Source organism: Cebus imitator, unplaced genomic scaffold (assembly GCF_001604975.1).
Source record: "Cebus imitator isolate Cc_AM_T3 unplaced genomic scaffold, Cebus_imitator-1.0 Scaffold826, whole genome shotgun sequence".
Lineage (NCBI taxonomy): Eukaryota > Metazoa > Chordata > Mammalia > Primates > Cebidae > Cebus > Cebus imitator.
Window position 1 is genome coordinate 371,515 of NW_016108141.1, and position 11,941 is coordinate 383,455.

Here is an 11,941-nt window from a genome sequence, read left to right on the forward strand (position 1 = left end):
CTGGCCATTCTCAATTTCTTAAGCTTACTGTTTACCTCATTTGTGTTTTAAAATTCTCATTTCTAGTAAATGATTTTTCTGGGTATAGTGGCATATGCCTGTAATCTCAGCTACTTAGGAGGCTGAGGCAGGAGGATTGTTTGAGCCCAGGAGCTGGAGGCCAGGCTGGACAACATAGCGAGACCACATCTCTACAGAAAATTTTAAAAATTAGCTGGGTGTGATGTCACACACCTGTACTCCTAACCGCTCAGTAGGCTGAGGCGGGTGGATTGGTCTAGGTTATAGTGAACTATGATGGTGCTGCTGCACTCCAGCCTGAGTGACAGAGCAAGACCATGTCTCTAAATAAATAAATAAATAACATTTTATCAGCCAGGTGTGGCTCACGCCTGTAATCCCAGCACTTTGGGAGGCCAAGGTGGGCGGATCATGAGGTCAGGAGATCAAGACCATCCTGGCTAACACGGTGAAACCGTGTTTCTACTAAAATACAAAAAAATTTAGCTGGCATGGTGGCCTGCACCTGTAGTCCCAGCTACTCTTGAGGCTGAGGCAGGAAGAATTGCTTGAACCCAGGAGGTGGAGGCTGCAGTGGGCCGAGATTGTTCCACTGCACTCCAGCCTGGGCAGCAGAGCAAGACTCTGTCTCAAAAAAAAAAAAATTTATCTTTACATACTGCTTGGGCTGCATCCTATAAATTCTGATTCATAATAAATACACTTGCCACTTAGTAATTTATTGTTTAGTTTCCAATTAGCTAATCACATCTAAGCAACATTTTGTGGTTAATCTCATTCTGAGCTGCATGTGGCTGGGTGCATGTTCTGTGGTATTGTTTTTTGGTGTGTCTGTGACTCAGTTTGTGGCTTGACCCGAGGGTGTTTCTTTGTTCCACATGTGATTGGAGAGAACGTGCATTTCTGTTGAGTGTGGAGTCCTGCTTGCATCTAGGGGCTTGAGCTTATTGGCTGTAGGCCTTTGGAATCTCTGCTTGCCTCTTTCCTTCCAGTGTGGGGAAGCCTGAGGGAAGCTTCCAACCAGAGGCCTTGGCTGGCCCGTGGATCACTCGCTCATCTCTGTACTGACTGCACAAAGAGGGTATGGGGCAGATGGCCCAAAGAAGGCAGGGTGCTGGGCCCCCACAGGTCTCTGCCACCCAGTCCTCGGAGAGGGAAGCAGGCCCTGAGGCGTCCTTTGTGCAAGGACTTGAGGCTGGAAGGCTGCTGGCTGAGGATTGGGCCTTGGAGCTTTCTGATGCAAAATTTGCTTCAGATGTGTCTTTTCGTTGTTGTTTGTTGTCTTAGTTTGTAACCACCCCTGCCTGTTGGAGCATCTCTGCTCTCTGAACTGAGCGACATGCTTGGGCTTCTCCTGCTCTCTCCCCTGAGTTCCAGGGGTGGAGCTGAACTGTTCTTTGCAGACTATTTGGCGACAGGGTCATCTGGAGATTGTGGGAGTCAGTTATCCCTTGCCGTCCAGCCACAGGAGCTGGATAGATGTGGACAGAAAGGGCTGCTGTGTCCCCAGATTCTCACCACCCTTCACACCCCTGACTCCCTACAGGGGCTCTGCCTGTGCCTTCCAGCCTCCCTGCCCTTTTACATTTGGAAGTTGGGGAAAGCTTAGCCTTACGCTACATGCTCCCTGTCATGCTGACACTGTCTCCTGTGCCGCACACACAGCAGGATTCCTGGTTTTCAAGCCTGAGCTGATCTCCCGGCTGGAGCAGGGACAGGAGCCGTGGGTCCTCGACCTGCAGGGAGCAGAGGGGACAGAGGCACCAAAGACCTCCAAGACAGGTGAGGCTTAGACCCTGTCGCAGAGAAGCCCTGGGGTGAGGGGAACTGCAGGAGGGGCCTCACAACCAGTGGCAGCTGTGGGCGAGTCCTGGGGGCTCTGCTGGGTGCCTGGAAATGCCATAGGGGACATGGCATCCAGCCCGTAGAAGGACGCACAAATCTGTTGCGGGGCTGCCTTGGGAGAGGCCAAACTGCAGAAGAGCCAAGACACAAAAACCCATGCGTTTCAGCAAAAACAGAGCTTGTTTTTGAAATCATATTGCATTTTGTTTGATTTCTGATTTTATTCATACTTTTTTTGTTAAGCAAAGATAGAAATCTATGGATCCAAGTGAAGCATTATGTTTGGCTTTCAGTAGCCTCTCCATGGGTTAGCATATGCCCTGAGGTGGCTCCCTCCAGACCTTCTCAGGCTCCAGGAGTGCATTAGTCCCCTGTGGCTGCCATAACAAGGATCCACAAACTAGGGAGCTTAAAACAACAGAAATTGATTGTCTCACAGTTGTGGAGGCTGGCAATCTAAAATCGAGGTGTCAGCAGGGCCGTGCTCCCTGGGAAGGCTTTAGGGAAGAACCCTGTCCTGCCTCTCTGGGCATCTGATGGTTTTCTGGTAATCCTTGGTTTCCTTGGCTTGTAGATGCATCCCTCACTCTCATCTCCGACTACCTCACATGGCTGCCTTCTCCCTGTATGTCTGTGTTCATGTAGCTGCCTCCTTATAAGGATGCCAGTCATATTGGGTTAGGGTCCACCCCAGTGACCTCATGGTGATTAATTCCATCTGCAACAACCATGTTTCCAAACAAGGTCACATTCTGAGGTGCTTCAAGTTAGGACTTCAGCCTATCTTGGGGTGCTCAGCCCTCACCAGGGCACCTGCCGCCTCCAGCATGAGCTCCTGCTGGGCAGGCAGCTGCCTGGCACACTGCTTCCCCGATTTGCTGGTGTGCTGCCCAGCATGACGAGGGAGATGGGTGCGTGTATCTCAGCAGCAGAAAGGAAGTCCCTCACCTCCCCTTTGCTGCTGCTGGGTCATCACAGTCACTCCTGCAGCAGGGCAGGACCAGGTCCTACAGAGGCCACAGGCTTGTAGGGCCCTCGGGAAGCAAGCTGGACAGTCCAAAGTTGTGAAAAGTAGGGGCTGTGATCTTCCTTCCATTCATAGGACCCTAGGCAGCGTCAAAGGGCAAGGAGGGTTTCCGAGCCTCTTCACATCCTGTGGGCTTTGCAGCCACCCAGGAAGGCTGCATGTGACCTGTGGGAAAAGTGATCAGGAATCCTTGCCTCACTGGCTCTGCTGGCTACACCCATGTTGCCCTTTCTGCTCAGCCTCCCTGAGAAGGAAGTAACAGCTGTAAGGTGGCCCAGCTAAAACCCAGCCTGCCATTAAAATATTTCCAACATGGACAGGAGAGTTTAAAGAGGGTGCCATGGCAGAAAAGCCAGCTATAGTTGGCAGAATTAATTCATTGGGTTTATATGTAGCAGGTGGTCCTTATTATGATAAAGCAACACAAAAAATACAACCCTGCAGTAGGTGAAAGCTGCTATTGATGCACCCAGCACTTGCTCGCAGACCCGAGTGTCCAGGGCAGGAATGTGGCCTCTTAGATAAAAATACGCAGTAGCACAAAACCAGAATACATTAAGTAAGGCAGAAATGTCCAGATATGTTAACCTGTTCCCAGCTGGTACAGCCAGCATCAGTATGATACTGAAGGATACTGGCTCAGAGCAGTGGGGGAGGGCCAGGTCCCCACTGTGCAGCCCTTTGCTCTTGACCACCACTGTGCCCACTGGTGGGTGGTTCCCGGCACCCCCCCAACAAAGCCTTGCTGTCAGCCTGGCCCTGTTCTGCTTCTGTTTTTTTTTCTTTTTTTTTTTTGAGATGGGAGTCTCTGTTGCCAAGGCTGGAGTGCAGTGCCGTGGGATGATCTTGGCTAAGATTCTTGTGCCTAAGCCTCCCAAATAGCTGGGATTACAGGATCCCGCCACCACACCTGGCTAATTTTTGTATTTTTAGTAGAGATGGGGTTTCACTCTGTTGGTCCAGACTGATCTCGAACTCCTTGGTTCAAATGATCTGCCCGTCTCGGCCTCCCAAAGTGCTGGGATTACAGGTATGAGCCACCACACCTGGCCTCAGCTCTTTAGAGCCAAGACGTATGTGTCCTCTCTGAGGGACTGCCACTTCCAGAATGAGGTTTCATTTTGTAATCATCTCAGAAGTTATCCAAAGTTTACTGGAGGAGCGCTTTCATGCTCCAGGGAAGGGGAGAGAGCCTAGCCTTCAGTTACAGGTCCCTGGGGGGCTGCTGTGGGGGTGAGTGACAGTGGTAAGCAGGGACAGAAAGAAACAGGCCATGCAAGCCAAGGCCAGGCAGGAGGCCAAGGGCCACTGAGAGCCAGAAGGCGGCTGAGGCTGGGTTTGCGCCGGGAGAACTTTATGATGTATCCCAGGCTTCTCATAGGCAGTCACAAGGTGCCAGAGGGAAGGAAACTGACATGTGGTCAGGTGGATTTGGGATGTCCTTGTCTGCTGGTCAGCAGTGCTCTTGGCTGCAGGCTGCTTAGCCATGTAGAGGTTTTACTCTCTGCAGCAGGAGACCTTGGGCAACACCTGGCACAGGAGTGCTGGGCTGTCCTGGGCTCGCTCCCAGCTTTTAGGGCCACCATGTTCCAGGCATGGGAAGTACTTGCTGCACATCTTGGTGCCCTGCTCTCTCTCTTTTTTTTTTTTTTGGGATGGAGTCTCGCTCTGTCATCCAGGCTGGAGTGCAGTGGTGCGATCATAGCTCACTGCAGTCTCCACTTCCTGGGCCAAGTGATTCTCCCATCTCAGCCTCCCAAGTAACTGGGACTACAGGTGTGTGCCATCACAGCCAACTAATTTTTTTTCATAGCATTGAGGTCTCCCTATGTTGCCCAGGCTTATCTCAAATTCCTGGGCTCAAGCCGTCCTCCCACCTCAGCCCCCCAAAGTGCTAGAATTACAGGTGTGAGCCACCAAGGCTGGCCCCTTCTGTTGTTTTTAATTTTCTTTTCTTCCTTAGCCCTTAACATTTTGTCTTCATTCTTCCAGGTAAGGTGAATGAGTATTGTCATTCTCCTCCTGAATGACACTGCTTAGCATGCCAGAGAGGAGGAGGGGGATAGACAGCCCAAGGGCAGCAGGCAATACAGGTGAGGCTGGAGGCTGGGCACTTTGGTGCACACCTGTAATTCCAGCACTTTGGGAGACCAAGGCAAGAGGATTGTTTGAACTCAAGAGTTCAAGACCAACCTGGGCAAAATAGTGAAACCCACCTGTATAAAAAAATACAAAAATTAACTGGTTGTGGTGGTATGAGCCTTAGTCCTAGCTACTTAGGAGGCTGAGGTGAGAGAATTACTTGAATTCGGGAGATCAAGGCTGCAGTGATCACGCCACTGAGCTGAGATCACGCCACTGTCCTCCAGCCCAGGCAACTAAGAGAAACCCTGTCTCAAAAAAAAAAAAAAAAGTAGGGCTGGAGAGGGCAGCCCCAGGCAAAGAGCAAAGTCTGTGCCTGAGTGTCCAGCAGTACCCCCACTGGGATGGGTGGGGGGTGAGCCAGTGAGGCAGGCAGGGCTGTTTATGGCAGCACCAAGTCACTTGACCTGTGGAAGAAGTGGCCAGACCAGGCCGCCACTTGTTCTGTTCTCTTCTCTCAGCACCTGAGTGCCCAGGTCTTGCCCACTGCCCTGGAAAGCCCAAGACTCAGGCAATGGCAGCCTTGTTCCTGTCTGCCCCATCCCAGGTGAGTATCTGTCCTCCTGGGAGTTGTGAAGTCTTTACCCAAGGCTTTCCTGACAAACACTGTCAGGTATCTCTGGTTTGGGGTGCTGACAGGATGGTAGGGGTGGCCCTGGGGACCCCATGCAGCCACCTCTTGGGTTGTATTAGCTGGCTTAGTGGCAGATGGGTCAGGCTACCCACTGAGCTGCTGCCTTTAGCATGCTTTTGCTCCCCCACTTCCCCTACCAGCCCACTCTGGACCACACCTGGGCTGCAGCAGTCCCTGTCATTCCAGACTGAGGTGACCTTCGAGGACGTGGCTGTGCTCCTCTCCCGGGAGGAATGGGGCCGCCTGGGCCCTGCTCAAAGGGACCTCTACAGGGATGTGATGCTGGAGACCTACGGGAACTTAGTCTCACTGGGTAAGGCCCTCACCAGGACTCGGCTCTGGGAACAGCCCTGGGGGCTAAGGAGGCTGGGCTGTGGGCCTCACCCCCTGGGTGCAGAGGTACGTAATGACCTTTATCCCAGGCAGGCATCTGATCTGAGAAGATGAGGGGAGACATGGTGCTGGGACCTTCCTGAGTCAGCCCTTCCCTTCCCTCTCGCTCCAGGTCCCAGGCAGACCCCTCCCTGGTGGGGTGGGGAGACTGGGGCATCAGAGTTGCACACTTCCTAGTAGAGGGAACCCCTGAGCTCTTGTTCCCCTCTGCTCAGACCTTTGTCTTCAGGACTGCCCCAGCCCAATCTCGGTGCCCTCCAGAGGGTGTCCAGGCTTCCATCACCCCTCTACCTGTGCCTCCCTTCCCCTGAAGCCCCAGGGTGAGATGGCACTAGGTGCTGCCCAGTGTCCTTGGTACCAACCCCAGGCCCTGTCTCCTTCCCAGGAGTAGGACCTGCAGGCCCCAAGCCTGGAGTGATCTCACAGTTGGAGCGAGGGGATGAGCCCTGGGTCCTGGATGTGCAGGGCACTTCTGGGAGAGAGTACCTGAGAGTCAACAGCCCAGGTGCGTGAGGGGATCTGCTCCCCAACTCAAGTTGCTGAACGAGCATTTGTTGGGGTCCAGGGTGTCTGGTTAATGACTCAGGAGTTTGTGGGGAAGATGCATTGGGGCTAGCACAGGAGGCCTGACAGTGGCTTCTGCTGAACCCCAGGTCACCTCTCTCAGTCTGGGTACCTTGTTGGGGAGATTCTTGAGCAGAATCTTCTAGGAAGGTGTGGCCAGGGCAGAATTTCTGTTGAAAATAGGAATGGGCATTCCAGGCAGGTCCCGGGTAGAGAGGAGTGAGTAGGTGCAGACCAGGAGTGCTATAAGGGGAGGTTAGGGTCTGCGGAATCCCACAGAACCTTTCCCTCCAGAACTTGTGCAAGACAATGACAGCCTAGTGATAGAGACTATCACTTCATTCCCCTCTCTTCTAAATTAATACACTACGGAAAAGGGAGCGAATACACATCACCCTGAATCTCACTACCCAGACAGAGTTGTGTTCTAGTATATTTCTATTATTCCTTTTCTAGCACTGGCCTTTCCACTGTTATGTAAGGACACTGCTTTTTTTTGGTTTTGTTTTTTTGAGACAGGGTTGCCTTCTGTCACCCAGGCTGGCTTGCAGGGGAGTGATCATGGTTCACTGCAGCCTTGACCTTTTGCACTCAAGTGATCCTCCCACCTCAGCCTCCCAAGTAGATGGGACCACAGGGATGTGTCACCACACCCGGCTAATTTTTTTATTTTTTGCAGACCCAAGGTTTCACTATGTTGCGCAAGCTGGTCTTGAACTCCTGGGCTCAAGCAATTCTCTCGCCTTGGCCTTCCAAAATTCTGGGATTACAGGTGTGAGCGACTGCACCTTGTCCAGACACTGCTACTTTATTTTTTGGAGTCGGAGTCTTGCAGTGTTGCTCAGGCTGGCTTGCAGTGGCGCAATCTCAGCTCGCTGCAACCTCCATGTTCTGGGTTCAAACAATTCTCCTGCCTCAGCCTCCCAAGTAGCTGGGACTGCAGGCATTCTCCCCCACGCCCAGCTAATTTTTGTATTTTTAATACAGATGAGGTTTCACTGTATTGCCCAGGCTGGTCTCAAACTCCTGGGCTCAAGCAATCCTTCCACCTTGGCCTCCCAAAGTGCTGGGATTACAGGCGTGAGCCACCACGCCCAGCTGACACTGCTTCTTAATAGGAATGACAGTGCGTTCTGCTGTGCAGAAATGTACACGGAATGTGTTTCCATTTCTGCGCACATGAGTCTCTATTGCGTCTTCAGTGGAAGTGCCGGTCAGAAGATTGTTGTCTAATTTTACTCTGGATAGCTCTGATGGTCACCTTTTTGCATGTGTCTGATGATGTCCTAGGAAGGAACTGCTGGCTCAAAGGACTTCTTATTTTGTAAATTTGCTTATTTGGATGTAAATATCTATAGAAATAGGACAAACTAACTCAGTGAATTTTTACGAAAAAAATCATCTTTCAGATTAAAATACAGAATGTTTTCAGCTCCCCAGGAGCTTCCTGGTTTTCCTGTCATTTCCCACTGTTCCCCACAGGGGCCTTCTTTCTGTCTCCTGTTGCAAGAGGCCTCTTCACCCTTCAAATTTTTCTGTCTTGACTTTCACAGGGCATGTTTTGCTGAACATTATGTTTCATGGAGCAGCAGTGTGGTCTCTTTGGTTGCCATTGTTCTGTTATATGAACATACCACAATTTATGTTCCCTTCTACTTGTGGAGGACATTCAGTTGTCCCCAGTTTGGGGTTGTAGAGGAAATGCTGTGGCCAATTCCTGTGCATGCATCTCTCTGGTGCCCAGAATACATTTCTGGTGGATGTGTACCTGGGAGCAGAGTCGCTGGGTCAGCATGTCCATAGATTAGCTTTAGATGAGGTTACCAAACCGTCCTCCAAAGCAGCAGCTCCAGCATCGGCTCCTGTAGCAGTATGTGAGCACTATGTGCTGCATATCTTGGCATGTATTGGTGTTCAGCACCTGTTCATGTGCAGTGCAGAGCCAAGCAAGGGGTGGAAGGATAGACCCCTTGGGACTGGGAAGGGAGCAGTGATGAAAGTGGCAGTCAGCCGGGCATGGTGGCTCACGCCTGTAATCCCAGCACTTTGGGAGGCCAAGGCGGGCGGATCATGAAGTCAGGAGTTGAAGACCAGGGTGGCCAACTTGGTGAAACCCCGTCTCTACTAAAAATGCAAAAAATTAGCCTTGCGTGTTGGCGCGCGTCTGCAATCCCAGCTCCTTGGGAGGCTGAGGCAGGAGAATCACTTGGGAGGCGGAGGTTGCAGTGAGCTGAGATCATGCCACTGCACTCCTGCCTGGAGACACAGCAAGACTCCATCTCAAAAAAAAAAGAAAAGAAAGTGGCAGTCATGAGCTGCTTGCACCTGGAACTCACTGTGCTGGGCACTGGGCTGAGTGCTTCATGGTCAGTCTGTTGTGTTACTCTATTTTGTTCTCATGACAGTGCCATGTGGTTGCAGATGGAGAAACCAAGGCTCAGAAAGGTAGGTGAGCTGTAGCCTCAGGTTACTCATCTGGCAAGTAGGGGCCAGGACCTGAGTGTGGCTGCTGGTGTCAGTCTCTGAGGGGCCATGTGGCAGGACCCCACTTGGGTACTTGTCACTCTCCCTTCTTAGGGAGTGGCCACCCAGGAGAATTTTGTTGTGTGAGTGTCAAATCAAGGAAGAAAGGAGTGGATGTTTGAAGGGCTGTATGAATGTGACCCTGGGTAAGCTGTGTAAGGCTCTGAGCTACAGACTGTCATCTTTGCAAGGCTGTTGTGACTTTGGAGATGATCACATGTGGCCAGCAACATCTCATACCTGCCTTGCAGAGTCAGAGCAGGTGACCCTTAGATGTTCTGCTTTTTGTTTCAGCTGTTGGGACCAGCACTGAGTACAAGGAGTTGACTTCATGGGAGACATTTGACGAGGAAGAACTGGGCCAACTGAAGGGGATTTTCCCCCAGGGATCTGAGCCAGTAGATGCCTCTAATCATGCCAGGAAGCCAGAGGGGAACCTGGAAAAGCTGGTGGAGCAAACCAAGCCAATCACCCTGACCAAAGGGGAGAGCAGCAGAGAGTCTGGGGAAAGCCTCAGGTTGGTGTCAAGACCTGTTCCCGACCAGAGACCCCACAAATGTGATATATGTGAGCAAAGTTTTGAACAGAGATCATATCTCAACAACCATAAGCGTGTACACAGGTCAAAAAAAACAAATACAATTCGTGATTCTGGGGAAATCTTCAGTGCAAACTTAGTTGTTAAAGAAGATCAGAAAATTCCTACTGGGAAAAAATTGCATTATTGTAGTTACTGTGGGAAAACATTCAGGTACAGTGCCAACCTTGTCAAGCATCAGCGGCTTCACAGTGAAGAGAAGCCCTACAAATGTGATGAGTGTGGAAAAGCCTTCAGCCAGAGCTGTGAGTTCATCAATCACCGAAGGATGCACTCAGGAGAGATTCCCTACCGGTGCGATGAATGTGGGAAGACATTCAATCGGAGGCCCAACCTCATGAAGCATCAAAGGATTCACACTGGGGAGAAACCCTACAAGTGTGGTGAGTGTGGGAAACACTTCAGCGCCTACTCTTCCCTTATTTATCACCAGAGAATCCACACTGGAGAGAAACCCTATAAATGTAATGACTGCGGGAAAGCCTTCAGTGATGGCTCAATCCTCATCCGACATCGTCGGACTCACACTGGAGAGAAGCCATTTGAGTGTAAGGAATGTGGCAAAGGCTTTACACAAAGCTCTAACCTCATCCAACATCAGAGAATTCATACTGGAGAGAAACCCTATAAATGTAATGAATGTGAGAAAGCTTTCATTCAAAAAACCAAACTTGTTGAACATCAGAGAAGCCACACTGGAGAGAAGCCCTATGAATGTAATGACTGTGGAAAAGTTTTCAGCCAGAGCACACACCTCATCCAACATCAGAGAATCCACACAGGAGAGAAGCCCTACAAGTGCAGTGAGTGTGGGAAGGCCTTCCACAACAGTTCCAGACTCATTCACCACCAAAGGTCACACCATGGAGAGAAACCTTACAAATGCAGTGATTGCAAGAAAGCCTTCAGCCAGAGTACTTACTTGATTCAGCACCGGAGGATCCACACTGGAGAGAAACCCTACAAGTGCAGTGAGTGTGGGAAGGCCTTCCGGCACAGTTCCAACATGTGTCAGCATCAGAGGATTCACCTCCGGGAGGACTTCTCCATGTAATCGGAGCAGTGTCTGAGGGCAGAGTCCAGTTGAGTACTTCCTGCATGCGCCCCCAGCACCTGACTCTGCCCTTTATTGATTATCCACACAATGTTTTCACAGGGTAAAAGAGCATTTCTAATTAAAGAAACCCCTTTACTTAAATCAAAAGCAGTGCATGTTCATTTTAGAGAAATTGAGAGAGAAAAGTGAGCAAAAAAGAAGCTCCTGTAATCTCTCCCACTTAGAAAAAATATTCATTGCTGCTGATTTAGAATGTTTTCTTTCAGACATACTGGAGAGCATTTAAAAAATACTGTAATGCTTGTCATGCTATTTTCTCAATATCAGAAAATTCACACTGAAGATAACACCACATATTGGAACATTTTTACATGTTGCAAATTTAAAAACATACCAGCCTGGCATGGTGGCTCATGTCTGTAATCCCAGCATTTTGGGAGGCTAAGTTGGGTGGATCACTTGAGGTCAGGAGTTTGAGACCAGCCTGGTCAATATGGTGAAACCCTGCCTCTACTAAAAATACAAAAACCAGCCGGGTGTGGTGGCGGGCACCTGTAATCCTAGCTACTCAGGGGGCTAAGGTAGGAAAATTGCTTGAACCTGGGAGGGAGAGGTTGCAGTGAGTCAAGATTGTGCCACTGCACTCCAGCCTGGGTGATAGAGCGAAACACTGTCTTAAAAAATAAATAAATAAAACAATCATATCATTTATACTTGTTATGTTAATAGAGTTGAAGTTGCCTTTTTTATTGTGGTGAAACTGTGAAATTTACAATTTTAACCATTTTTAAGTGTACAATTCAGAGGCATTAAGTACAATCATGGTGGTGTGTAACCATCACCACGATGTATTTCCAGAACTGTTTTATTATTCCGAACAGAAACTGTATCTGTGAAACAGTAACCCTATTTCCCCCTTCTCCCCGCTGCTGGTAAACGCAATTCTATTTTCTGTCCCTTTGAATTTGTCTATTTTAGGAGCATAAATATGTGTGGAATCATGTAATCTGTGTCTCTTTCTATGTCTGGCTTAGTTAATTTAGCATAATCTTTTCAAGGTTTTTCCATGTTGTATCCTGTTTCAGAACTCCATTACTTTTTTTTGATTTTCTTCTTTTTTTTTTTTTTTTTTCTTGA

The 11,941-nt window shown here is 49.8% G+C and overlaps 2 protein-coding genes across 25 annotated transcripts in view; both read left to right on the forward strand.

The window, feature by feature from the left end:
* The window catches only part of ZNF7 (zinc finger protein 7), a 26,559-nt gene that overhangs the window by 10,932 nt on the left and 3,686 nt on the right, over positions 1-11,941 (forward strand). For 13 of the 21 annotated variants that reach the window (XM_017520335.2, XM_017520339.1, XM_017520340.2 and 10 more), the window contains one exon: positions 1,687-1,803. The exons of 5 other annotated variants lie outside the window; for them this stretch is intronic. In XM_017520335.2, the coding sequence (XP_017375824.1) occupies positions 1,687-1,803 (117 nt within the window). The remainder of the gene's footprint in view (positions 1-1,686; positions 1,804-11,941) is intronic. 3 more of the 21 variants (XM_037735498.1, XM_037735500.1, XM_037735503.1) reach the window with 1 other exon arrangement.
* LOC108297671 (zinc finger protein 34-like) lies at positions 4,846-11,810 on the forward strand. 4 transcript variants are annotated; one of them, XM_017520348.2, is made up of 5 exons: positions 4,848-4,986; positions 5,497-5,582; positions 5,856-5,982; positions 6,448-6,567; positions 9,444-11,810. In XM_017520348.2, the coding sequence occupies exons 1-5, from the start codon at positions 4,920-4,922 to the stop codon at positions 10,799-10,801; spliced, it is 1,758 nt and encodes a 585-aa protein (XP_017375837.1). In that variant the 5' UTR covers positions 4,848-4,919; the 3' UTR covers positions 10,802-11,810. The 4 variants fall into 4 exon arrangements, with proteins under 4 accessions (XP_017375839.1, XP_017375837.1, XP_037591441.1 ...); XM_037735513.1 differs by having other exon boundaries at positions 4,851-4,986; positions 5,810-5,982; positions 9,444-10,951; XM_017520350.2 differs by lacking the exon at positions 6,448-6,567 and having other exon boundaries at positions 4,846-4,986.

Coding starts and splice junctions, on each gene's coding strand:
- LOC108297671 (XM_017520348.2), top strand. CDS start 4,920: ATGACACTGCTTAGCATGCCAGAGAGGAGGAGGGGGATAGACAGCCCA. Junction 5,983..6,447: donor CGGGAACTTAGTCTCACTGG/GTAAGGCCCTCA, acceptor TCTCCTTCCCAG/GAGTAGGACCTGCAGGCCCC. Junction 6,568..9,443: donor CCTGAGAGTCAACAGCCCAG/GTGCGTGAGGGG, acceptor TTTTTGTTTCAG/CTGTTGGGACCAGCACTGAG.